This window comes from Egretta garzetta, unplaced genomic scaffold (genome assembly GCF_000687185.1).
Source record: "Egretta garzetta isolate BGI_Z169 unplaced genomic scaffold, ASM68718v1 scaffold306, whole genome shotgun sequence".
Taxonomy (NCBI): Eukaryota; Metazoa; Chordata; class Aves; order Pelecaniformes; family Ardeidae; genus Egretta; species Egretta garzetta.
In genome coordinates, this window is record NW_009260131.1 from 2,623,593 (window position 1) to 2,651,447 (window position 27,855).

At 44.1% G+C, this 27,855-nt stretch overlaps 1 protein-coding gene across 1 annotated transcript; it reads left to right on the forward strand.

Annotated features, from left to right (window-relative positions):
- Positions 1-27,803, forward strand: REL (REL proto-oncogene, NF-kB subunit). The gene is made up of 9 exons (XM_009641551.2): positions 1-138; positions 3,332-3,480; positions 7,833-7,924; positions 18,578-18,718; positions 22,624-22,728; positions 23,014-23,226; positions 23,568-23,636; positions 23,746-23,823; positions 24,666-27,803. The coding sequence occupies exons 1-9, from the start codon at positions 19-21 to the stop codon at positions 25,448-25,450; spliced, it is 1,752 nt and encodes a 583-aa protein (XP_009639846.1). The 5' UTR covers positions 1-18; the 3' UTR covers positions 25,451-27,803.
- The last annotated feature ends 52 nt before the right edge of the window (positions 27,804-27,855 follow it).

Sequence of the window (27,855 nt, forward strand, 5' to 3'; positions counted from 1 at the left end):
TCTGAGGCCTACATTGAAATGTTTGAACAGCCCAGGCAAAGGGGCATGCGTTTCAGATACAAATGTGAGGGAAGATCGGCGGGCAGCATTCCAGGAGAACACAGTACTGAAAACAATAAGACCTTCCCTTCCATACAGGTAAATACTGCTTTTATCCATGAATTACCATTGCCCACGTTACCATTGTGCTGTAGCTGTGCGTTGGACTTGGTGCAGTACATAAAATGCTTTTCATTATTCTGTTATTCTTTCCTTGGCATGCAAATGTAGTTGCAACAAAGCAGAAAAAGAGCTCTCTGCTCCTAGTTATTAAAGATTTTGTTTCAAATTTACAAGAGGAAGAGTAGGTGTAGAGGTAGTTAACAAAGTGCTGGTAGAGAGGGAATTCAGTGAAGTTACTCGTTGTCTGGGAATCATTCATTATTGGCTTTTTTGAGTGCACGTTTGTGCTGGTTTCTTAGTTATGGGTTTGTTTTTACTATTTGGACTGCAGTATGAATTTTGGGAAAGCTTTGAAGGAGTTTGCATACAAAATTTGAAAAGGCTTTGAAAAGCTGCTGGGCACAACATGAAAGAAGGCACTTTGTACCAGTGAGCAAAGTAAGAAAGTGACTTGCAGCCAGTGATTCGGTGATCAGACTCTGCAAAAGAAACTACCATGAAGTATGTGAAGTCAGAAGGGGATACAGAATTTAAAAACGAGCTGAGAAAGAGGAATTATGTGGTCAGAGCACCTGCAATGAAGATGATTTGGGCAGTTGCATTATGGATAGGTTGGGAAATCCAGAATGAAGGGATTCAGAGTAGCCCTAGCTAGCAGCTATGATCGAGGTAGGGACAAAGATACAAAAGATAGAGGTGGAGTGGAAGCACTTTGGCAGTAGCTTTCATATGTGGACAAAGGAATGTGTCAGAGATCCTGGACAGGTAGGGTAAGGGAGAAGAATTTCTGGTCTCCTGTTTGAAGTTTAAGTTGCTAGTATTTCCTTGATCTCTTTCAATTTGGAGAAAATCTTTCAGAGATGAGATTAGAAGAGAAAGCTCAAATATAAATGGGAAGTTACGAGTACTTGCTATACTGAAGTAAGTTACAGTGCCCAGGAACAGAAGTTGTGTATGTGTTTAAAAAAAGGGGAAAAAAAAAAAAAAAAGTGGAGCCAAACATGGAGTCTCTGGAAACACAGCAGAAACAGAACAGATACAGAGTACGTGAACTCTGAAAAATATGAGATGTTTTAGGCTGAGGTGTAAAAGTTCTTTAAGAAGATGGAGTATTTGAGAAAGATAATACTGGCAGTCGTGTTGAGCACCAGAGTGAGCCTCTACTACATAAAGCAACTGTGGAAGCTGGTCTAGCCCTGAGGCCAGAGTTACTAAGGGAAGAAGCAAACAAGAAGGTCCCCCCCTTGACTATCATTGCAGTGCCAGATTTGGTTAAGGAATGCAGGAAATGGAGGTCTTGCCAGAATCCTTTTTTTTTCAGCACTCTGCCAACTGAACAAGGAACTACGAAGGCTGCTGGCAAGAGTAAATACTTTCAGACTCTCAGCCTGAGGCTGTGTCAGGGCATGAGTTGAACAGGCAGCTTAAGCCCTTGATTCCTCTTAGCCCAGACTGTGCCTCACATGAAGGTCAGCCAGAACCCAAAGGGAAGATGGGGCATGGTAGGTGACCATGTCAATCCTGGCATAGTTTGTTCTTTTTTTAAAGGTGACTGTTGATGACAGAGCTGATTGTTACCCATAGCAGGTGATTTCTAGGTGAATTCCTGCCTCCCTGAAGCCCGTAGGAGGCTTTAGTGCTGATTAGCTGCTAGGGGAGTCCCCTCTAGAGGTGGAAACATCAATGAGGATGAGAACAGAGAGGCCAGGAAGAGATTAAATTTCGTGATGCGGTTGAGATGAAGAACATCAAGGAGGAACTGGAGAATCAAAAGTGGCTAGATCAGGCTTCGAGTTCGAGGGACTGGGTGCGAAATGAGGGAGAAATGATGTAATAGTTGAAGAAGCTGAAGGAGTGGTGGAAGTTTTATTTTAAGGGTAAAAAGTAACGGTGGCTTGTGTGAAGGCCAAGAAAGGAGCCACACTGGAGACCGAAGAAGCTGACAGATGAGGGAAGCTAGAAGAGCATAGGTCAAGTCAAAGGTTTGAGGCATCAGCTGAAAAGGATATGTGATGGGTCCTTGGAGTCTTGGAGGAGGAAAGAAAGGGCTGAAGGAGGAGAGGAACAGTTATAGGGCAGGGGAAGCGGAGGAGGAGAGCTCGCCTCTGCACAAATGTATGCTTGAGCAAGTCCTGTATTTGCTTTCAAGTTATGCTTCAAACAATTTAGGCAAAACTGTTTTTCTTTTTTTTTTTTTTTTTTTTTTTTTTTTTTTTTACACTCGCCCACACAACCCTTGGTGACTTCACTGGTAGCCGTCAGCATGAGGGAAGACTTTTATGCATCTGAGAAACGTGTGTTGAATTAGGCTGATCACTGCGTGAAGGCTCTAGTAGGAGCTTGAGAAGTCAGTGCCCCCCTTCTTGAATATAAGATTGAGTATTTGTCAGAGAATTAATTAAAAAAAAAAAAAAGACTTCGTAGGGGATTATGTCATGATGTATCTGTTAAGATCCTCTTCAACTATTTAATGTTCCATGCACAGGCAATGTCCTTATCCCTGAGGCCTTAGGATTTTTTTCCCGAAGATCTTTGGAGCTAGACCTGTCCCTCAGTAGGCATTTGCATGTGGTCACCTATGTAGCATTTTGTGTCTTTCATTGTAAGGCTAGATATGATAATGAAATACACAGCATTACAAGCTGTTCTACTCTTAGGTCTAAGCTTCTGCATGACCTCTGGCCTTTCACACAGGAGTGAGTTCAACTCATATAAAGAGCCCTGCTAAGATGGTGAAGCGATAGATCTCCAGCCTCAAAAAAAAAAAAAAAAGGAAAGGGTAGTTTAAGAGAACTGAATGGGTTGAATGTCAAATACTGGTGCCAGTGAAATTTTATGGTTACAAGTAACTAGCTGCTTTGGCAAAAGTAGCAGGTGAAGTATGTTGTTTTACTTTCTGAAATAGATGAGGTATACTTCTGAAAAAAACCTCACTTTTCGAATATTTTACCAAACAGTTGTTTTTTTAGTGTAAAATGAACAGAACTGAAAAATGGAATGAACAAAACTTGTGAATGGTCCTGGCTTTTATGAAGCAATAATGCCATTTTCTTAGCTGTGGTGTTTCTTCCATAGAGTATTTTAAGATAAAATGTACTTTCTGTTACATGTGGGGACTTTACTAGCCCTGATACCTTAAAAACTAGAAAATATCTCACACTTTCTGTAGATTCTGAACTATTTTGGGAAAGTCAAAATAAGAACTACATTGGTAACGAAGAACGAACCCTACAAGCCACACCCTCATGATCTGGTTGGAAAAGACTGCAGAGATGGCTACTACGAAGCAGAGTTTGGGCCAGAACGGCGAGTCCTGTCGTGAGTAATGGTGTTGCTTGGGAGTTTGATTAATTATGCAAGTGATTTACTAATCTTATGTTTTAAAAGTCTTGACTAGTGATTAAAAGAGCAATTAGTATGCTGGCTTTGCTGAAGGTTACTAATCCATTTCGGAGAGAGGGCACCTTCTCTTTGAAGTATTTCCTTCTTTTTTCAATATGTCACACACTCCTCTCTGGTCCTGTTCTCTTCCTATCGCCCTTTTCTTTCCTTTGTTCGTTTTCCCGATGCCTGTCTCCTTTTCCTTTCCCCTGCTTTTTTGCTTTTTTTTAGTTTTGTTCAGTAACGCTTCTTACTCTTGAGCATGACTCTCCTACATGTGAAAATGATGAGTAATAGAATGGGTAACAGCAACATTAGAATTAGTACTTCACAGTGATTAGGGAAGTTCATCTTCCATGGGAACTACATTTGGACTTTCTGGAAACTGGTGGAGAAAGTTTGTACTGGCTGAGGATCATCTCATTTGGAAGATAGTGGTTGTGACACATCTAGAAACGTGTTAGTAGCTGTCACTGTTGCTGCTGTTTGCTTGGGTTGGGCCTTGGTTTTTTGAGTAAAAACATGGATTCTGCTCAGGACCAGCTCTGTAGAGCAAGCATGCCAGGGAATGCAGTGAGGAATATTCAGGCTTTGTATGAGACGTGTTTCTCTGTGCTGTTCAGAGGGATGTTAGGAATATCTAAAATACAATTTGTATTTGATGGCATTTCCTGTAAGTTTACCAAGTCTTATGTAATAAAGTAAAAGCAGAGTAAACTGCAACAAATGTCAAGTGATTATTGCCAGAGAGGGGAATTTAGAATTGACAAGCTGTTTGTGGTTCACAGTTTGCGATGTCGTAAATTTGGAAGTAGGCTATTGCTTTGGGGTAAACATAACTGAGCTGGGAAGAAAATAAGGTAAATATTTCAGCGTATAAGTAGCTCTTACACACTGCTCTCAGGCTGATGTGATTCTGTTGATGCTAGTGAAATTACTCCATATTTATGTGGGTTTAGTCAGTAGAACACTATTAAAGGAGAGAACTGAAGACACAGTCTGTTTGAAGATGATGATTGCCCGATGGTGAAATAAACAGTCATAATACTGGAGATGCTTCCTCAACATGCAGCCCAGACTCAAGTGGTGGGGAATGTGCTGCAGTGTATATTCGGGTGGCACGTAGCCCATTGACTCTACTGTCTTTCACTGTTACAGATTTTATTAGTTTATTGTTTTTAGCTCTGTTCACAACGCTGTCCTAATTGGCAAATGGCAGAAAAGGATTAGTAAATGTAATTCCTATAATTTTTCCCCCACTGTCATACCTCTCTAGAAAGGTAGGGCTGTCCCTTCAAGGCACTTACCTTCCACCTTGATTTTGGTAACCTCATCCTCATCGGCTCCCCTGCAAATACTGTTCCCCTTTGCTTTGTCTAAAGGACAGTTGCAAATAACCTCAAACTGTTAAGGGACCTTGCACCTTCCTCTGACCATCCTTTCACCCGCCTCTCCGTGGTCTTCTCAAATAAAGTTTCTTCACCCAAGGTCAAAGGATACCTGCTGTTCTAGCCCATCCTATTTCCTGCTCTCAGCTCTGTGCCTTCTGATTCAAAGCAAAAATCCCAGTTGCTTAATGCCTTTTCTGGTTATGTGTTACGTTCACCAGATGCAGGAAGACACCAGTGGTTGTTTTTCCTCTTGGCATTTTGTTGCACAGGGTTAAGTGTGTAAGCACACTGTAGAGAGGCCGTTATAGGATGTCACGCCAAAAAGCATTGGATGCTCTGCAAAAATTTATTTGCAAATTTTGGTTTCGTCTCCATTATATGTGTGCATCAAACCCTGTTCTTGGCCATAATGCTGTGTCTCAGTTTCACTTGAGGCACTTGTGATTCTTGCTATATCCATCAATTCTTCTCAATATCGTTAGGTTATAAGCCTCTCAGTTTCTCACAAAATATTAAGTGGGCTACTTTCACTTTACTGATAATGTGAAACTGTAAGCCTCAGTTGAGCTTGACATCAGCGATCCTGATGGGAAGAGGCTAGAAACATTCTCTTTGAAATGTTTCCAGCATCGGTACACTCATTTTTTTTTTTTTTTTTTAACAAATCATTGGTTGCTTTAAGATGAAAGAACAGTGTGATCCATAATTGGATCAGGATGTTTAAAGTCATTTTCCTTTTTGTGGCTGGTGACTCAGTCTTCACATTCTTTTTGAGTCCATGTTGGAGAAAAGCCTCGTAACAATACTGGTGAGCAGGAGATGTCCTCTCTTGGTAGTGGTTCTGGCTGTTTACTCTTACTGAGCACCCCAAACACAGCAAAAATCCAATTTGTTTTTTTTTTTTAATTTTTTTTTTTTCAGAACTGTAATTATCAGTCCCAGATTTTGAGCTGGTCTGAGTAATTACTCTGCTTTCTGCTTGTTTAAAGTTCCCCATGTAGTTCCGGTTGAACAAAGTGGTTTGTTCTGTCTGTGGTATCGTGATCTTCGTGCTGCTGCCTAAGCTTAATCAGAGCCCTCCCTGCCCAAAACGTCAAGGCAAAAAAAGTGTGAATGTTGGAGCTTGTGTGACTGCCTGTATACTCAGATTCTTACTTCCTAGTTTGCTCTCTTTGTGGATGATATCATCGGGTTTTTTAAATGTTTTTTTTTTTTTTTTTTTCCTCTTTCTACTTCTCTCTCTCTCTTCTCGTTACCTTGCTTGCTTCCTGTCAGCTAGTGTTGATGTGAAACCCCGCAGCCTTGCTGAGGTTCTCGATGGTTTCTCCTGATCTGGCCCTCTGCTAGCGATAGTTAAATAGCCACTTTCACCGTGACAGCCCCTGTTTAAGAAAATGTTGATAATCTGAGAATTACGGGGCACTTAAAATCCTGGTTTCTCTCCATGAGAGGCTTTGTTCACAATGGTTGAAAGGTGCGGAGTGATGGCTGTTGGTCTTTGCGTAGCTGGGTAGAGCGTTTGTTCGAGGCCGGTTCTGCTTAGGCGCTTGCTTGATATCTGTAATTTACAGCGGATGGCTGGAGAACCTGGGACTGCCAGACGGAAATTTGGGGATATAATACAGAACCGGGCCTGTTCATAGACTTTGAAGCGTGCTTCAGACTGAATCTGTGGAATACAGTGGGTATTTGAGGGGGAAAAAAAAGTAATAAGTGCTGTGATCGAGCCCGAAAAAAAAAAAAAGTACTACCTACAAGAGAAGATTGAAATAGGATTGCTCATCAAGGTACAGCTCTTTGAATGTCAGTAGCCACACTGTGAAGCCGAAGTGCTTTAGTCAATGGCAAGATGCTACTGCGTTTTATTTTTCTCTAGGTGACTGGATGAAGTTCAGGTTCACAAGGCAGCTTATGCATTCCTCTGAATGCATGCCTGTTCTGGAAGTGGGGCCTGATTGTGCAGGATTTGGGAACCTCTAAACAGGGCTCATTGGGCGCAGGCAAGGGAGTTGAAGGAAACTAAACATCATGCTGGGATAGTCTTGTTCAGAGCAGGGAAATGTAGGACGATTCTTGGGGAAGGAGGAGTATCTTTAGGTGCGTTAAGGTGTGTTTTTAGGCATAGCTAAAGCACAGAGCTTTTGTGGGGTTTCAAAGGCAGGGAAATGGTTGGTACTTCTGGAGAAAGATGCCTGCTGGCACGACCTATCTTCTGAGCTTATTGTATCACCACGAAACACGGATTTTTTTTTTTTTTTTTTTTTACTTCCTGCTTTACATCCACTCAGCTTTGATGATGTCATGGTTTTTCCATGTGGGAAGGAGTCAGCTCGCCTGGGACTCCCCCCACCTCCTGCATCGGGGTGACCTGCACTTTTATGCAAATAAGGAAGAGCTGCAGCTCTTCAGAACTTTTCCATAACTACATGAGATTTAAAAACCTGCTTTGACTTGTTTCAAAAAAACCCCTGTAAAATAGTTTTTGAAATTTACATTCCCTGATAAAAGCAGGAGGGCAAATCCTTGGCTAATGCAAATCAGCAGGTTTATTGATAACAAAAATAATTATCACTTTAAATTACCTGAAATTGAGTATTTAACTCGATCACCATAGGTTTACTGCAGTGTAAATATTTTTAATATAGGAATATATTTTCTTAATAAAGAATATCAATTATTTGGAATTTTATTTTGGTATTTTTCACTTCTGTTTCTGCTCTTACTTTAGAAAAAAACTGCACCCCTGCTTTTCAGATCTTTTACATCCTTCTCAAAATAAGCTTTTTTTTTTCATTTCTTACACTGTATGTTATCACACGAGTCAACATCAAATGATTTCTGTACTATTCTATGCTGAAGATTTTATTAGTTGCTGAAATCCTGCCACATGTGCTTCAGTTTTCAGAATTTGGGCATTCAGTGTGTGAAGAAGAAAGACCTGAAAGAATCGATTTCTTCACGAATCTTGAAGAAGATTAACCCTTTCAATGGTGAGTAGAACTTAGCTGGTTCACTTTGCAGGGTGCCAGGGTTGGTTTTTTTTGTCCTGCCTTTGCTTTTATGGTTGAGGATTTTTTCCCCAAAAAATATTTTTTTTTTTTTTTTTTTTTTTTTGGAGAAACACTCTTTGCTTTCTGTGCCCCTCCTAGTTTTTCCTCACTGTCATCACATGATGAATCTATTTGGATAGTGATATATATACTATTTGAGTGACCTTCTCTGGAAACTTCTACGAGTGTCTCAGGAATGAGATTCCCCAGTTTTGGCAGCTATGAGAACGAAAGACTGAGTTAGCGTAACTCTGCAACAACTTAAACTGATATAAACCTAGCTTGCCACTGTCCCATCTCTTCTCTCCTTGTGACACTGGTGTTTGTGACCCCTCAGGGACTTGACAGACTCCTTGAAGCTGCCCCTTGCTTGGTTTTACAGGCTGGGAGCAGGTACCAGCACCCAGGAAGGCCCACAGCGGTGTTGGCCCCAGTCGAATCTGAAGCAAGTTGTGCTGCTACAGAGCCACACCTGTACGGGCCTACCCACGGGCTGTAGTTTTATATGACAGCTGATCTGTGGGCTGCTTTCAAAAAGAGTCATCCTACTCTTCCCTCCATCCCTGGTCACATACTCCTACCTCTTTCCTCACACCAGATACAGAGGCTGCGAGGCTCACGCGGTGAACAGACTCGGCAAGTTGCTCCAGTGGAAAACCAACTTGCAAAAAAAATAAAGCAAGCTATTTCCCCTCAGATCAACTTGCTAAACCAATTCATCTCGCAGCCACATAATTGCAAAGTTCGATGCGCAGAGGGAGTGGGGAACACGCAGCAAATTGTAGGGCCAACTGGAGCAGGACCAACACTTTTCAGTGTGCAGGCACAACTGGGGAGAATTAGATGAAAACCATAAAACCCCTTGAACTATCAGCTAAGCATTATTGTGATTGCAGTTATGTATTTGCTTAAGTGTGGCAAGAGCTTGGAGATTTTTCAGATACTGTTTTTATTTTTTAATACCCACAAAAAGTCTTGCTAAATTCAGGTAAGACTCTTATTGGAGAGTTGAGAGCTGGATTTCTGACTGGCTTCAAAGTACATACTTTGCTTTTGTCCTGAACTGGGACAAAAAGAAGCATGTTGAACTTACTACAGAATGAGAAATGTTTCAGATCACTTTCTTAATTTTCAGAACAGCTATTTGGAGTCAGGCTGATGGTCTTAATGGCCCATCTAAACAATTACCCTGGCTCTAATAAGGTATGCACACAATAGCATCTGTTTTTACATTATTCTAGTCCATCAGCAGAATTTAAACAATTTAAGTGTTTTAATTATGTTACCTTGACTCAGCCAGCTCTACCCTGATTTCAAACAAAAGGGGGAACTCTTCAGCCCTCTTGTCTTTCTTTTACTCCATAATTAAAAAAAGAGTTGACATTTTCTCTTGATGTCATGCAGTAAAAGAACATGATAAAATCCCTTTCTGTACGTGTACTTTGCCAAAGAAACTTCACCGACCACGTAGTTAGCTCTGTTCCTATTGCTGCCAAGTGTTAACAGTGAAGACATGTTTAACTAAAGTCCTTCGGCAGCAGATTTTTACAGCACTTGGCATGTCACTCCAAATTCGCTATTTGTTTTTGGGCGATTCCAGTGGATTGCGCTTGGTAGCATCAGGGCAGATCCTGGGCTACTTTCCTCCAGCCTAGCAGCAGAGGAGAGCCTTGCTTGGGTGACACACAGGGCAGCACCCTGCTCTTGGCCAGGGCTGTGCCGAGAAGGGGCCGCTGGCAATCCCCAGCCTGCGTAATTGCCTTTCGGCACTTGTTAACGTGTCAGCACAAAGCAGAGCCGCTTGAGAATGGCCTCCAGCCATTCCAGGGCAGTCCCACGCTAAGTAGAGCCCAGAAAGGCAGAGGACCAAGCTCTAATAAAACCGGATTAGTGACAGAAATATTTTTATATGTGTACTTAGTTGATCAAAACAGGGTTTCGCTAGCAGCAGTCACCGTAATGTTTGCTGCTTGATAAGACTGAAGGTTTTATGTATGGATTTAGTTTGCTTTTTAAGGTCAGAAGAGTTATCTCTACATTCTCCGAGATTTCACAGGCTGTATTGTATCCATCCTGCATTGTGCTTTATTTTTGCGCCTTCAGAAAGGCATCTGACTTTTCTGTTTAGAGGTATTTCAGAGTTAGGTGCATCCTCTAAGCAGGGTGCAAGTTACACTAACTCATTTCATGTACATCATCATCTTCGTTGGGCTGAAAATGAGCCTTCAGGGTGTTTGTGTGTTGGTTGTTTTTTCTTTTTCTTTCCTACCTTCTTCTGGAACAGTCAAGCAGTCCCTGTCCTGAGTCTCCTTTTGGGGCAGAGGTTCAGTATGGACCCTATTAATAGATGCAGAACATGGCCAGCCTGTCAGTCTGTATGACTTGCCTTGTCAGTAAGGGATGAAGTAGTAGCAAGGCGTGGGTCCACAAAGTTGCGTTCCAAACTTCCTTGTGTGAAGGGGCTGTCATCTTCCAGGGAAGCCCAGGTGCCACAGACAACTGGGATGGCAAAGGGAGAGTGAGCCCTGACACAAATTTTCCCGTGGTGTCATCCCTCCTCCACGCCTTCCAGTATGCGGTATGGGTGCAGACTGAATAAGGGTCGTAATCAGCAACAGTGGGAAGCTGCTTGGTTAAGATGTATGGGTTTTAAGATCATTTTCTCCAGCACTCTTGCCTATACTGCTGAAGCAACTGATGTCTACCTCTGAACTCCCGGACAATTAGAAGTCAGTGTTTGCAGATCATGCCGCATGCCTAGCTGGAGCTGCCTGCATCCGAGTCACTCTGCAAGTGTACCCGTAAGGCTGCTTCACTATGCATTCCCTAGTAATAGCTGGCAGTGTTTAGCCCTTGCTAAGTTCAGCACAGGCCGTGCAAATTGTGTGTGTTCACTAGGAGGCAACTCGGGTGACTTGCACTTGAGTTGCTCCTCTTGCGTTAGCCTGGTTTGTGAGAGTTGCTGTTCCCACACCGTCTCTGGATGCGTTTGTGACCTGCTGTGTTCACAAGGTACATCCCACAGATTTTTGTCCTTTAATAAGCTAAACAATTCCAGAAATCTCTTTTCGTCTCTTATTCCTGAGCACGCCAGGGAAATGGTGCCCAGTGGCAGCCTAATGTGTAACTAGGACTCCTTGGTGTGAAGATGATACAAATGGGACAGCATCCCAGGAGCAGAGTTACTCCTCCAGTGGAGCTGGTCCATGTCTGCTTTCTAGGGTGTTTGTTTTCTTTTGGTAGCTGTCGAGTTGTGCCATATCCTTGTGTTCCCGTGTACTGTCTGATGTACGGCCAACTCAAATTAAAAGAAGAGCCAGTCTTGAGTGAAGAGCTTTTGTGTGTGGGTGTGCCTTGTCATAGAGACAACAATTGAGTTAATAACAGCTCAAGTTAATTATCAATGAGGAAAAGCCCTACGTGCATTCTTTAAATTTAGGGGGAAATTGTACTTGGCAAAGTATTGCAGAGGACTAACCTTTTTGCAGCCAAATGGAGGACAGCATGAAACCCCTAGACTTGTCTTACAGCAAGAAAGCCAGAGAATCGCCAAACTTCAGGCTATTGATCAAGAGGGCATACATAGGCTTTCCCCGGAGCTCGACCTATGCTTAGGGTTCATCTTTGTAATTGCTCTTGCTAATAGGCATTTAATTAATTTTTAGGCTCTCCCCTGTACCCCACAACTAATTGAGCTCTGTTTGCCTCCGCAGTCTTTCCTTTGCCGTTTCCCCTTTCCGCCCGCGAGCAGCTGACCCCGTGTTGGCTTCGCGCTCGTCACAGTCTCCACGACACCCCCTGCACGCCTCCGCGCGGCACCCGGGCTCGTCCCCACACCAGTCACACTCGCTTCCTGCCCACGCGCGCAGTCACCCTCTCCGCAGCTTCCCTTGACGGCGGCTGCGCTCGTAGAGACCCCCCCCTCCTCCCTCCCCCCCAATCTCCTGTGACGCCGCTCGCCCACATCGGCCGCGTTGGCCAGGATCCCCCCGCTCCAGCCCACTTGCTGCAGAGGAGTGCCTGCTTTAGGGTGGGGGGGGCTTATCGGGCCACGAGTGAGCAAATAAGCAAAATATTATGAACCAAAAGAAGACTCTTAGCAAGAATTCAGGAGCTGCGGATAGTTTGAAAGTGTCGTCCCTAACGAATGCCTCGGATGTTAAAGGAAACCAAACTTCTGTCCTTAAATTGAAACAAAAATCCCTAACGAATGCCTCGGATGTTAAAAGAAACCAAACTTCTGTCCTTAAATTGAAACAAAATGCGTAACCCCCTGCCCCGACTAAATTCTCAAGCTGAAAATCTTGGTCAAGTGACAGTTGCCAGCTGTTTAAGAGGCACGGAGCAAATCTACTTGAGGAGAGCTAAGTGTCCTGATCGTAACGTGACTTTAGCATTTACCTCTGGAAAGCCCTTTGCTCTTTTGTTCCTCACGCAAATGCTTCTTGCTGTTTACACTGAAATTTTTGTGTTAACCTAAAGGACAGCCGCTTCTCGAATTGTTTAAAAATGAAAATTACCAAGCAGAGATACAAGAAATGCTGACTCTTTTTTGTGCTGTAAACAGAAACTCCTAAAAAATGGGTTAGAAACATACAGAGGCTGATGGATATACTTGATTAAATCTGTTCCAATTTTACCTTTTTCGTATTGAACTTAAACCAGGAAAAGAACCCAGACTGAGAGAAACGTTGTCTAGACAAAGCAAGGCCTGAGTTTTGAAAGTTTTAATTTATATTCCCAGTTCATCCCTTGGCTTTTGTATCAGGCCAGGCCATTCACCTTCCCTGCGCTTCTTTCTTCTGTAAAATGGGGAAATGTGACTGTGGTAGTTTGGGCATTTACTGACTATAGGCTAGCATCTCAATTTGCTGGTCATTTGCGCTAATGTGCAATTACACCCCTGAGTTTTTGCCTTTTTAAAATGATCGAGTGGTGCTGATGCACGTTCTGTTTATAGGTATGCGCAGAGGTTTCTTTTTCCTGCAGAACTGATTGAAACTTAACCTCTTTGTGGATCACAGAGGTATAAACCAGGCACGGGTGTATCGGGAGAAGAAACGCAGTGCTGCCACAGTCCTTCCCTCCCCTTGTTCCCAGCTTCTACCTCTCAGCAAGCGCTAGTAGATGGTATTAGGCCCCTGGAGGTGTAACGAACAGCCTGGCCCGTCATGCAGTACTGTGTGTCCAGTTGCTGAACCCCAGGTACAAAGAGAGCACAATATTCTGCTTTTGGCAGCAAGGGACAAATAGCACCACCCCAGGACATCTGCTCTCTTCTTTGTACTGGTATGGTTGGAGTTCACTGACAAACAGCCAGCACAGCATCGAACTTAGCCAGGGAGATCATTTTTAGCTGCATAGAGTTCAGCTACGGGAGGCACCAGTCAAATACTTGGGCAGTGTAGCGTGTGCTGCATTACCAGCCGCTTTCTAAGGCTGGCTGCCATATAGCTGCGTGAGGGACGGTCACAGCCGTGGCTGCAGCATGGACGTAGGCTGGGGGGGAGTAAATCAAACCTGAAATGTACCTCCCAGGCACCAAGAGGGACCTGTGACTCGCACCCAATTTCCCCGACTGGTTGAACGTGGCATGAATCGGCCCTGGCACTGGAAGAGGCAGTCCTTCCTTTCGCTGCCTCCATCTGCTTCCACCGTTTCCCTTGCGGCACGGCTAGCGGTCGTGGGAACCGACTGACTGAAAACAAGCCTTTTCCTCTTTTCTTCTGGCAAGTTAGTTTTGAGCCCAACTGGTTCCTTGATCTGATTCACCACGTGAGATCTAGTTCTGGCCTAAGAGCCGTGCTGGCAATGTTTGGGCAGAGCCCACTTTTTACAGCAAAACCTCTGGCTGGGTTAAACTGATCAGTTGGTACCAGGGCTGAGGGGGGTATCTTTGTGCCCCAGGAACAAAACACTTGAGGCAAACCACCTCTGTGTCATCACCAAAATGAAACCGAGCTCCCACCATATCCCTAAATTGAAAACCATCATCTGCGTAAGAGAAAAGGCAGAATACAGCTCATCGTGATTATTAATGGTGTGTGTTCCCAAGCGCTCTCCTTGGGTGAAGTGTGTTTATTTGCGGGAGGTCATTTCGCTTTGTTTGAGCTCGAGCGTGTGGCTTGCGTGCCCCCACAGCCCCTTGTCGAGAAGGGAGGGTCACAAGATGTCCCTTTGCAGGGCAAACTGGTATTCTCGGTGTAGCCCTCTCTGAATGTGTCACACCACATCATTTGCCCTGGAAGTTTCCATGCAGGTTAAGTTTAGATGCTAAAGTACCTCCAACTCCACCCACTCCAGAAGTTTCTGACATCATTAGTCTAGAAGTTGGGTGGAGTGCTGTGTGTGAGGAATCTGCTATTTAATCAGGTATTATGATATCAGTCAAAAAAACCCAAACACTTATTTCTCTTCAGTGTTCAGAATAAACTTTCACTTTCCCTGTAGCGTCACGTTATGAGTAAACATCAGAGCCCTTAATCCCCCTGTAATTTCATCAGAGAAATGGTATTTTATTAGCCTTTCTGGATGCTGAAGACTGTTAAAATAGTAAAAAACCATTTGAAATTAATAAACTGGAACAAACAGGGGGCCCGGTCTTACCGGCATTTTTAATTTTGTGCCCAAACTTGGAATTGCGTGCTGGTGGCTTGGACCCAGAAAGTCTCCAATTTTTGCACTACAGAAGAATATCCAAGAGGTTCTCTCCTTCAGTAGAAGCCCAGCGGGGCATCTCTGGATTTCGGTGACAAATCTCCGAGATGGGGACAACCCAAACCGGTCGCCCATGTCGCGTGAGCTGCTCGGATTAGCCAGCTCAGGTTGGAAGGAGTTCACGGTTTAGCTTGCGTTGGCATGGTTTTGTGCCCACACCAGGACTATATCAAGCCTCTTCCCATGGTAGTGGATAATGGATTAGAGAATTATTTCAAAGTGAGTTATTTTTTTAAGTTGGGGAAAATCAGCATTTCTTTCAGAAGAGTTGTAAACAGATTTACACAGAAAGGATTTACTGTTTATTTTAGCCCCTTTCAGACTGAGCAGCTAGTGCTCCCCAGGTGTGATTGTAACTCTACGTACTGTTTTTAAAATCCTATTACCAGAATCTTGGTGAGTGGGGTTTTCTTTTTCCCTTGCGTTGGTGATGTTTTTATGGACTTATATTTTTTTTTTTTGGCAGCTTGTCCCATTAATTACTTAGAATTTTAATTATTTTTAAATATTTCTGTCATTTCTATGTGTTTAAGTTGCTAAGCGTTACTTGTGAAAGCTCTCCTTTCTTTTGTGAAAGAGCTGTACTTAGAGACATTCCTTCATATACTCCTGCTTGCATAGATAACTACGGAAAATGCATTTCTGCCAGGTTAAGGCTATTTTTTTTTATTTTTAATTGGATTGGGCCATCCCAGGAACATACCTAGATTGTTGATTGGATTCCAGCTCTTTTGGCTGGACTCATGTGAAGATGGTGAGGTGTGGTACCACACGGCGAGCAGCAGTCAGAAGAGGAAGCTGAGCTCTTGCCAAAACCAGAGTCCTTCTTCCTTTTATTCATGTTGTCGTGTTCGAGCCTTTTTTACAATGTCTGCTCCCGACACCACTGCACCATGTGACTTTTTTTTTACTTCACGTGTGTAATGTCACTGGTGTCAGTAGAGCTGCTTGTGTGGAGCTTGCCCGGGTTGATGGAGTGGCTGGTCCTCTTCTCCACTCCTTTCTGTTCCCAGAGTCTTTCACAGCATTTCTTAACTTTAATAACTTCAGGTTTGTCAGGTTTAACCCTGTCTGTTGTCCTCCTGTAGAGAAGTTGGTGAAATAACACCGAATGACACGACCATCCTCCATACGGCCATACCCCAGGCATTAGTCAGTGTGTTTGTCTGCCTTGGTTTTGTTTGTTTTTAATATTCTTAAACTGTAAGCCAGCATCCGCTCCAGTTAGTGGCTGCTCTCAAATTGACTTCAGAGGGAGCAGATTTAGATGTTCATTAAAAATAACAACATCTTATTTTGTTTGGATCATTGTCTTTTAGGTGGGAATGAAATATGTTTTGAAACTGATGAAAGCTGTGCACTTCTTTATACAAAGATGGAATCTAGCCTCTCTCTTATTTTTTTTAAGCATGTCATCACAAGATGGAGTTGCAGCTGTCTTGTTCTCCTTTTTCGCTCTGCTATGTTCTTCTCATCTGGCTAAAAATAGCCCAAGAGGAATCAGTCTTGACTGAGCACTTCCTCTTTCAAACTACAGATTTTTTTTTTTAATTGTATTAGATCGTTTATAAGAATGTGCAAATGAGGAGCAGTGTTTTTTGCCGTAATACAATGGGCCGTATACAGCAGTTCTGTTTCTTGCAGTTATTGGCACACCACACTTTCCCTGTATCAGGTGGCTAAACAGGTTTATTGGGAATTTGCGAAAGTTTGTAGTATAGGAAATGATGCAATTCGGACACTAGCACGGTTAATTTTCTCCACATCTGCCGTCTTTCGGCATTTACAGAGTTGTCTTAAGCTTTTAAGTCTGCTATTATTTGTTTCTGAGGAGGTGGCTGCTGTGCCTGTGGAAAACACGGCGCGGGACTGGTGCTGCTTTAATCTGTGAGAAGGGAGCCTGGTTGCACAACAGTAAAGCCCTCACTTTTCATTCGGAATCAAAAGCCAGATCCAGATTTTGTGCTTGGCTTCTACCTGCAGCGAGCTGACTTTAAGAGGTTTGAAATGTGACTACCCCCTGGGCTCTCTGGCCAGATCCGTGTTGTCACCCATGGCCAATACAACATGTGAACGTAAGCCTTGACGCCGGAGTGTCCTTGGGAGCGAAGTGCCTGGCTGGCCGTGATGTTGGAGCGTGGGTTAGAATCGCCTGAGCTGCTGGGAGTAAAGTAGTGTTGCTCTGCTGCTTATCCCTTCTGCAAGGGACTTTTTTTTATTCTCTAAGTCAGGCTGTTTCAGTTGGGCTGCAGAGTCTGCCAAAGCTGAGTTAGGCTGAAGAGCTGCATGTGTCAAACCTGTTTTCTGAAGGCCCTATTTTATTAAGTTAGGAGGTCAGCCAGTGAAGTACCTTAAATTATAAAACTTCGCTCTGCGTACCAGGTAATACAGTCAGCCACCAACAAGCAAAGTGTGCACTGGCAGAACTCCCCTGGGCACCAGCGTTTCTGAAGTTACGTATGTAGTTGCCGCTCCAGTTTTTGTACTCGCTGATGTATTTGTCTCAAAATGTTGCAGATCCTGGATTTGTAAAAAGGGAAAGGTGATTTGATTTCTTTTTGCAGTAGAGACCAGGAGAAACTGAGCTATTCAGAGCACAAGAAAGACTAAAAATGCCAGTGGAAAGTATTCTGAGCTCAGCGCGCTTGTTATTTCACACTATCAAAAGGTGAAAGGAAGAAATCATTCAAGTGGGCACTGTGGAATCCCACTCACGGCAGGGTGGAGACCAACCCAGTCATAAATGTTAAAGGTCAGAGCATTGCAATCTAATCAGTACAGTGCGATCCCCAGACTTCTTATCGCAGGCACGTTTGATCTTTTATTCTTGCAAGAGGCCTTTGAAAGGGCAGGGGAAGGAGTGAACCTGAGGGGTGGTGATCTGTTGACTTGGCACATATTCACTGTAGGTAACCTTTAAATGGTTTTAATTATCACTACTTCTACTTAAATTAAATGAAATCAGGTTCTCGTTTTGCTAGCACTGAATGTCAACGTAATAGTTAATGTCAGACCTTAAAGGAAGGGATCGAATCCAGAGAGGGCTGGTTCTCCCAGAACCGCCCGTTAAGCTAGGGGTATGTGAAACGTTAAGTGATGATATCCCAGGTCCTGTGTCTTGAAATTAAAATAAGTCAAAGTGAACAAAACTGAAATGCTGAGCTTGGGTTACGCGTTACTGTGTTTTACACTGGGAGGAACAGGTAAGGAAACAGATCCTTTCCAGCAAGGGTTTGCTTCTTTTATTAGGGAATTACATCATAATGACACCGCTAATCGCCATTCTCAAAGGTACTGATGTGACACAGATGTTGATGGGAGGGGGGAGATGGTTTGTCTTGTTTCAGCTTTATTCTTGCCCCCAAAAATGCCTTCTGATCATTTTTCCGTCTCCATTTCTAGAAGAAAATGATACCGTACAGCAGAAGTCTCTCGGTGTTGCTGAAAATCTTTGGCTACATCCTAGGACTTACTTGTATTGAAAGATTTCTCTTAGGCAGCGGTGTTCATTTTGTAAACTTTATCATGCGCAAACGAGAGAGGGAAACATGTCCAGGGAATGGCTTTCGAACTATAGATAGATGAAACTGGTCTGGAAGGCAAGGTGAGGAAACCAGACACAAGAAACAGCTGGAGAACTAGGACAGTTTAGCCTTGTTCAATGAAGGGAAAGCGTTGAAGGCTTCTGTGTCGTTTATTGTGGATGAGGCGTGCGTTCGTGCAGCCCCTGTAAAGCTAGCAGGGACTGCGGGTGTGTTTCATCTGCCTTGGCAACACCATCTCTTTTACTGGTGGAGATTCATCCCCAATTTGTTAAAGAATTACTGCTGGTTTTGATGACTAATCCTCAGTCTTGTCTTCTTTTCTGCTGTTCAGTGCCTGAAGAACAGCTGCACAACATTGATGAGTACGATCTCAATGTCGTCCGCCTCTGCTTCCAAGCTTTCCTCCCCGACGAACATGGCAACTACACGATAGCCCTTCCTCCTTTGATTTCCAACCCAATCTATGACAACAGTAAGTACCAACTTGTTCCAACGTGGTTTTTTTTTTTTCTTTCTTTTTTTTCCTTTTATTTTTCTCTTTTGCTTGGGATAAAAAATGCCAGGCCTGGTTTCTGAGGTCTGTGCCACTCTTCTGGGTTGCTTCTGTGGCTTGGGACTGCTAGATGCACATCTAACCCCTGGCAAGTCAGGGAGCCTATACTCAAAAGATGATCCCAAGGTGAAGTGTTGGCCGATGAGCATAAGAATTATCTGTCGCATCTACGGACTCGCGCCCAGGTGCTTTTTGTTCACATATCACAGCAACGATGGCCCGCTCCTGACGTGCCAAGCGATTAAAATAGATAGTGGCAAGATGGATGGCTGCCGTAAGACAGATCTGTTTTCCAAGGATGTCCTGTAAAGCCTGTTTGTGCCCATGCTGTGCCTTTTCCTTGTGAGGGCTCTGGAACAGGATTCGAGAGAGATTTGTCCCAGTGGGAAACAGTCTTAACACTTTTATGTAGCCCTTCTGTATCCTGGTCGGTTGCTGGTTTCAGCGTGTAGGTAGGTAACGGGGAAGTGTTTGACCATGTTCTGGGAAGGCTCAGAGTGAAACTCCCCTTCTTGGCACTGTTGCCCACATTCCACCAAGCTGGACCTCAGCAGGTCACTGCAGCCAAGGATTTTAGCCTTCAATGTGCACTGGACTTCTCTCCTGGAGAGAAGAAGAGCTTTTAATAATTGGAAACTTTTTGATAGTGTTTTTCTTCATTTCTGCAGTGAAAGTATTTCCATGCTAAATAGTTAAGGTCATTACTTTAGCAGAAACTACTGAATAAAATGAGGTCTGCGTTTTGTAAAATTGATGTTAGGATTGTGTTGATGTGGGCATAACCATTCTGAAAATGTTCTGAATATGAACTCGGGTGGTTTGGTATTTTTAGAGTCTCTTCTGGAATTACCTAGAAGTTAGAGCTGTGCGTATTGTGTTATTGAGAACCTTTGTTGCAGTAAAGCAATTAGGGTTGAGATAAAATTGATGTACGAGATTTGCAGCTCTGTCTCAGATGCCATTTAGAAATGTGCCAAATCATGATTACTCGTCTGCGTTGATTGACGTCAGTCTTTGCTAAGCTCCTGAAATGACAGATAGCCGTGTGGTGGGGGAAGCTTGGTTTTTGAGTGTGGGTGTATGTGGGCAGCTTCTGATACACTATAGGTATCTAAAATCCTCCATGTAACATAGCAGCGGTGTAAATAAAACAGTGCAGCCACAAATCGTAAGGATTATGCTGCTCTTGTCTGGAACAGCAGTTTCAGATCTGAATTTCTTTTTAAAACGTTAGCCTTCTTAAACCTGCTCTCTCATACAGGACTGGGTGAGGTCAGGTTATAACTTCAGGTAAAACTGTACGGCACAGCAGGCTTGGAAGTCTTAGGTTGTTGGATTTCAAGCCTTCGTGGATCTGTCCAGATGAGGAGCAAAAAGGTACTCGGAGCTTTTTTGAAAATTAGCTTGCACATTTTAAATCTAATGTTTTTTTCACTTTCTAATACTTCATAGTCTCCACCTGCTTTGGGTAGTGGAGCCACATAAGAATAATTTGAGCGTAATATAGAGGCAATTGCATTAGCAGAGACTGCAAGTGTATAAGAGTCGGTATTACAGGCAGCTTCTGTTTTCACCTGCCTAGAACATTAACTGGGTTTGAACAGAAATTTCCCGAGTTGCGTATCTGACCACACAGAAGGCTCTTGGGAAGAGCCAGCTTAAAGCCGCTTACAGTTTCTGAGAAAGCAGGTTAGGGAGAATGTGGTGTTCTGCCCTTGCTGAAAGTGACGTGATTTTTGGTGAGAAGCATGTTTTCCTAGGGATTTGTGACCAGATGCGCGCTTTTGGGGAGCGAGGAAGGGGAATTGGGCAGGAGGCGAGGCGAGGACGTGCACAGGGGAAGAGAGGTGGGCAGCAGCATGGCAGTACAAAGGCCATGGAGACCATCTCCCTCTGAGGCTGCTCCCAAGCTCGGTGTTCCTGCCCGGCACCGGCGCTGACAACAGAGAGTGGCATTCGTGTTTCTTTCCTTTATCCTCCCTTCTAAACTCCCCTTAAAATAATAAAAAGACAAAACCAGTGAACTGCAGCCTAGGAGACCTTCCCAAAAGCCTGCTGAAAGGACACCGAGTACCATTTGAGCGTACAGAAGTGAAACAAAGGTAAAATTAGGCTTCTTGCAACTCTTAATTTACCCTTCCCGTGAAAATCGCACAATGACACTGTCAATCATATGACCCTGCGCTGTTTCTGGGCTTGTTTTGTTTCCCCTCCCTTCAGAGTTTCTGATTCATTCAGCAAATGAAGCCGCATGTGTCATGTAGTAAATGAGGCTGTGGCACCCGCTGCTCCTAATGATAGCGATAGCTGCAGATAGTAACTATGTAATTGGGGTCTGGCCTGAGGTTACCAGGAGCTCTGTTTTAAGCGGAGTCTGTGTTGTGCGACAGCGTACCTGTGTGGTATGGTGAAAAGATTGGGTGGGAATTGACTCAAACTGAGAGTCTAAAGTCAATTTGATTTTTTTTTTTTTTTTTTTTTTTTAATTGAGGGTGACACCACGAGCTTTGGGTTTTTATTTCATCTCTGTGCCTGGAGCAGGGAGCCCAGGGTGGTGGAACCTCATGTCATGGTGGTGGTAGGAGGATCGGTTTCTGGGTCACCAAGCAGCACCAGCCAGATCCTCCCAGGCGTTTTAAATACATTTGGAGTTGATGTCTTGACGTAAGAAGATGAGAGAGCATCGTGGCACAGTGTAATTTTGTTCTGTTGGGATTGGAGGGGTGGAAGAGGGTGCAGTAAACTACGAGTGTGGTTACGGACAGTAGCAGAAAAATGAGCATCAGCTGCTCCGTATGCTAAATGAAGACGGGGTCTTAAAATTGGCATGTGCTCAGGTACTTACAAGTATCCACACAGCACAGAGGCACAGTGGGTGAACTTGAAATTCTAGAGGGAGTTCTTCCAGTCTGGCTTTTTTTTGTTTGTTTGCTCTTTGTTCCTTCTGAATCACTATTTTGTGACATTAGTGCCCATTTAAAGAGATGGTAACGTAGTCCACAAAGCTCCAAGGGGGCTGTTCTTTCTTGCAGTAGTCTCCTGTCCCTCTTCACCTTGCAGGAAAGCTGCTGCTACCGAATGGGGACAGGCACTGTCAGGCAGGGTTTGTCTCTGTCCCCCATGATTCCCCTGTAGCCATCGGGTTGTTTGGATGCAGCTTGGGCAGTGGTGAACTTATCGCGACATGCACATGCTTGTGCACAGGGCAGCTCTCCAGCCGCGACTGTCACAAGCGCTGTCCGTGTACAGCCATAGCTTGGAGTTGAATTTTGAGCATTTTGGGGGTGAAAACTGCTACCCTGAGTAAAGGCGTGAAAGTTAGGACTCCCAGACCTGTTCTCAAACACCTAGAGAGGGTAACAGAAGAGAGGTTTGATTGCCAAGCACGTCTGATGCTCAGAAAGGGGAATTTTCTTGACTTGCTGGCCCAGCTTTTTCCAGAGAAAGATGACTGTAACAGGTAATGAGTCCCTCAGAGAGCTGCTTTGAATTCTACAGCTTGAAGGGCAGCAGCGCCCAGCGCAGTAACGTCATTTGGGGAAGTATTTTGAGACTACTCTAGAACAGCTGGGAGTAAGTGGCACAGCCACGCTGGTGTCTTGTGCATGGAGACGGGCGGCTGAGGGCTGTGGGATCACGGAACATCGAGCCCTGCTTCTAAATTTCCCCTACGGAGCGACTTGTTTAGAGTGGATTTCTGGGTGTGTCACGCTCCTACAGCTCTTGCCTTCCCTTCGCCTGCCTTAGCTCCCAGAACCTCATCTTCAACAGTGACAAAGTTGCAGTAATTCTTTTATCATCAAAAAGTGCCCGTTTGTTTCCAGGAGCTCCCAACACAGCAGAATTAAGAATTTGTCGCGTGAACAAGAACTGCGGAAGCGTAAAAGGAGGAGACGAAATATTTCTACTGTGTGACAAGGTTCAAAAAGGTAATCCTGATGAGGTTTTTCTTTCCCCCACCTTTGTTCCAAACGTCTGACGCTTCCGCTTCCTAGCTGGGAATCCAAGCCCTTCGCCACACTCCCATGTAAGTGGTCTGGTTTTACAGCTGGGCAGAATAGCTTTCAGATTCAAGGGCTCTCCGCACCTCTGAAAGACAGTGCCTTTAAAGTCTTCTGAGTCAGACTCCTTTCTTTCTTCCCCTTCCCCCTTTTTTTCTGCTGCAAGCTCTCCATTTGCAGCGTAACAAGCATCTTCTGTTTCTAATGGACTAGATGATATCGAAGTCAGATTTGTCTTGGACAACTGGGAAGCCAAAGGTTCCTTCTCACAAGCCGATGTTCACCGTCAAGTTGCAATCGTGTTCAGAACGCCACCGTTTCTCAAAGACATCACCGAGCCCGTCACGGTGAAGATGCAGCTGCGAAGACCTTCAGACCAGGAAGTCAGCGAACCTATGGATTTCAGATACCTACCAGATGAAAAGGGTATGGTTCCAATTAGTTGAGTTTCAGAAAAGCCATTCTCGCTGCAGAACTCGTGTTGATAATAAACAGTAGCTTAATGAGCAAAAGAATCTACAACGCTACTTCTACAAAAGTAGAGGTTTGGGTTTTAAAAGTAACAAGTGTCCGTTTGCTCCCTCTTTCAATGAAGTGTCAAGAATCACTGTTAATAACATTGTCTTGGTTAGTCATGCCTGAAATATTTTTCTTTAAATCTATTTTACTACAATCAGGGGCCACTAGTATAAATTTTAGAAAGTTCCTTTACTACTTGTATCAAAGAGAAACTTACCTGCTTTTTCTCTCTCCTCCTTTCTCTGTAGATCCATATGGCAACAAAGCAAAAAGGCAGAGATCAACGTTGGCTTGGCAAAAGCTCATACAGGACTGTGGTAAGGAAAATATTTGTCTTTTTCTTGTTTGAGTGAACTTGCATTTAGATGGAGTTATTTTCTGTAAAAGCAAATGCTCAGCGTAGACTCACGGGTTCTCCCATTGCAGGATCAAACGCGACAGAGAGGCCCAAAGCAGCTCCGTTCCCCACTGTCACCTTTCCTGAAGGGAAGCCGATTAAGAAAGGTAGGTTTTGGCACGCGCCTCCCAATCCAACAGTGGTTTGAAACAAATGGTGCCTGACTGCTGTGGGGAAGGGCGTGTTTCAGGGGGGCACCGGAGTTCCCAAGGCAGCAGTAGTAGCCGCCTCTTACTTTCCCTCCTCCTCTTCCTCCTCCAGCTTCTCAAAGCCTCAGCCATCCTGTGACTTTCCCTTTGCACAGGAGGGAGCTACACCTTCTCCATCTTGAAGCATTGTTAGCGCTCAGCCTTAATTTCCGTAACAACCAATCTTCTCTGTGTTCAGACACTCCACCTTTCAAATGCACACTCAGTTCCTGGCCTTCCCTCCTCTTTGCCTGAAATTCTAAGTCTTTTGAGGGTTTCTTCCTGTAAGATAGCAGTATTTTACCTGTACAAACTAAAACCATCAGGTCTTCAGTGTAGCTGTCGCCTTCAGCGTTTGCCATAGAGGGGCGAGGTGGATAGGTGCCTCGCTGCCATCCAGAAATCTGGGGGCCACCCCGGAGAGTGGCTAAGCAAGTACGAAAGTGCGAAGGCACATGCAGTCTTACTAAGAGAGCACTGGTTTTTCTTTGCTTTTTACCATTTGTGATTTTAAATAAATAAATAATGAGAACAGTCAACCACTGGAATACTCTCCTCAGGGAAGTGGTTGACTCCGCCACACTGGATGCTTTTAAGCCTCAGCTGGACAGGGTGCTGGGCTGTCTTGTCTAGACTGGGCTCTTACCTAGAAAGGTTGGACCAGATGATCTTTGAGGTCCCTTCCAACCTGGGATTCTATGACTGATACTACAAGATAAAAAATGGCATTAAAACGCAGTCACGTCTTTCCTTTTTCACAGAACCAAATGTGTTTCCATCCACGCTGATGATGCCGGGGCTAGGAGCCCTAGCCAACACTAGCCAGAACTACACTGTCTGCAACCAGCTTCCCCATCAGCCCGCACAGGTGGGGCCGGGGAAGCAAGACCCCCTCTCCTCATGCTGGCAGCTGTACAGCACCCCCTCGTCAGCCAGCAGCCTGCTCAACACGCACCCCCAGAACAGCTTTGCGGCAGACGTGTCGCAGACTGCTGCTCCGGGCAGCAGCACGCTCTCATCGTTCCACGACACCCCTCTGAACTGGCCTGACGAGAAGGATTCGGGCTTCTACCAGAATTTTGGCAGCACGAATGGGATGGGCGCAGCAGCGGGGCCGACTGTAGACATGCAGAGTGTTTCTAGTAACAGCATCACGCACCAAGCTCCTGCCAGCACCTCCGCAGCTGGCATCGTCAACATGGAGACGGATGACATGAACTGCACTAGTATAAACTTCAAAAAGTATAATCCGGTGTTAAATGCAACCAATCACAGGCAGCAGCTCCATCAGGTGCCTCCAGCTTGCCCGTCGGTAGCAGCCCCGGGCAGCACGCCTTTTAATTCCCAGTCTAGCTTTGCCAATCCAGCAGTTTTTGGTTTTCTAGACCAAGAAAGTTTAAGTGAATCAAGACTACCCACCAACCCCATCCCAAACCATCAGAATAGCATTGCAGATAACCAGTACTATGACACTGATGGTGTCCACACCGATGATCTCTATCAGTCTTTCCAATTTGATAGCATATTACAAAGCTATAACCATTGAGCCAGCAGCGTCGGGCTGGATGCGGGTACGTAGAGCTTTTCAGCTGGCTGGCTGGATGAAGAGGAGTAACTTGCCCTTCTGGAGTCCCTGCTTTCTCTTTCAGAATGTTACTATGCAAGTTTCACGATATAACTTAAGGTTATATATTAACAGCCCAAAGACTGGTGCCCGTAAAGGAGAGGTGGGAGTAGGGTTTGGGATTCTGTACCTTCAAAGTACCTTGTACACATATTTTTACGCTGTTGGAAAAGGGAACTGTTAACACTTAAATCTTCCTTACCTTTGGGGACTGTAAAAGCTGGCATCTTCAGAAGGGTTAAAATTTCACAGACTTCACAGTGTTAGAAATGTTTGAAAAATAACCATTTTTGCTATGGAAATTAAATGTAAATGTTGATAGGACAGAAGTTAGGGGGAAAAAAACCCAAACAAACCTGCACGTGGGCACTCTAGTTCAGACTCGCTAACAATGTTAAAGTTTGACTTCACTTACTTGAAAGGTTTAGGTTTCTTAGCCTCCTTCATATAAAATATTCTTCTCCTAAAACAAGACCATGCATTGATTTTTCACATTTTTCACCTCACTCCATTTGCTTCGAAGGCAAATTTACTCTAAAATTTTTTTAATGACTATGTCATTGTTAGATATATTTTAAAAGACCGGAAGGTTTGAGTTTTTTTTAAGTAGTCCAGCTCTGTTGTAAATGACTCACTGCACAAAAGCACGAACAGTACCTAAGGACTTTGCTGCACTTCATCCAAAGTGCACTCTTTTTTTAAAAGCCATAGCCCTGTTTCTTTAGGAATGGAGCTTGCTCTTACTTCTCCAGAAGTGTTTTGTGTGTGTGTGTGTGTGCGCGTGTGTGTAGCTGTGACGTCTATGTTGTTTCGAGCTGCAGAAATACATTGACCCAAAGCGTCTCCCTGTTCTCAGGTATCCCAGCAGTTTCCTGCTATGCAAGTGACTGCTTAAAAGGTGGCGCTCAGATCCTGCCTCCCCACCACCCCCTCCCAAAAAACGCTTTGGGGCAAAGCTGGAGGCAGGCTTAGTCATCTAGATGCACTCTATTAATGACTTAAGGCCATTTCAGTCAGTACTAATTAAAAACACTCCTCTCTGCTCTGTATCAGAAACCAGAACTCCTTCCCTTCCGCTTCCTTCCCAGACTTCATTCTTAGCCCGAGTTGCGAGATGTTCAGTGACAACTCGCATGGGTGGAACTAGCTAGGTAAGACACTCTGCATTATAGGGCTTTGCTATTTTATTATTATTATTATTACTACTACTACTATTTTTTAAGAAGCAATACAGCAGGAAATAGATGAGTATTTCTTAAGTTATATGGCTGTTTTGTATGGCAGATAAGGCTTAAGAATCTTACTTGTTACTGTTTGGCAACTTAAAACTGCACCATGGAAAGAAGCCATTAAAAAAAGCATACTCTGATAAAATAAAAACCAAAAAACACAACCCCAAATCAGAAAAGCCACTCAAGAGAGAGAGTTGTATGCCAGGCAGAAAGGAACTCCAAAAAAAAGCCCTCTGTGGTTTATAGGCAAGCAACGACTCCTTAACTGCAGCCGTTCCTTGCATTGGAAGCAAGAAGGTGCTGCTGCTGTAATGCATTACACAGTTACATGCGTTTAACACAATACCCGCCTTAGCTGATGTGTAGGATATATGAGGTTTGGAGAACTGCTTCCCCCAACTGCAGGTGCACAACTCTCCACGTTTTTAAAGCAGTTTTTCCTCACTTCAGCATAGATCCTCTGCAGTCTTAAGTAATGGCAAGACCAAAGACAGACGAAGAAAGCTTGAAATGTGTTGTTTATTCAGTTTTTTTTTTTGAAGTTCTCAATTTTAAGTATTGAAATGTAAACATTTTATTCCGTAGAAAGCTCTTCATAGTACAACTTGTTTTTAGTGTATAATTAAATTTTTTCAAAGTTCTGTTTTCCTTTGTAAATGAGTTGGTTTGGTAATTAAAAAAAAACCCCCTGGTTATACTAAGTACTTGGCTTCTGCAGCCTTCTCAGAGTCCTTGCCGCGGGAAAGCCAGAGAAATGGGAGAAGGTAGGTTCTGGGTTGCTTATCCTGGGGCTTTTCAGAGGATATTCTGCTCACGGTTACTGCTGGCCACCACATGACCTGAACACAAGGATTCATCTGCACTCGGCAACTTTTTTTTTGTGGTGCAGCAATTGACATTTTAGTTGGAGGAGTGGAGGGCAGATGCTTTGATGCTCAGCTAGAGTTGTGCTTACTGCTGCAGCTTGCTCCAGCTGAGCTGATGCCAAATAAAAATGGGGAGGGGGGAGGGGACATTGTATGCAGCCAGTTGTCTGGGGAAATACAAGGGCTTGGAGTCCTTCCAGTGCAAAGGAGGGTGGTGCTAAGCAACACT

Excerpts from the sequence above, each read along its gene's own strand:
- REL (XM_009641551.2), top strand. The coding sequence starts at position 19 with ATGTTTGAACAGCCCAGGCAAAGGGGCATGCGTTTCAGATACAAATGT. Across the intron at positions 23,227-23,567 it reads ATACCTACCAGATGAAAAGG|ATCCATATGGCAACAAAGCA; the intron begins GTATGGTTCCAA and ends CTTTCTCTGTAG. Across the intron at positions 23,824-24,665 it reads AGGGAAGCCGATTAAGAAAG|AACCAAATGTGTTTCCATCC; the intron begins GTAGGTTTTGGC and ends CCTTTTTCACAG.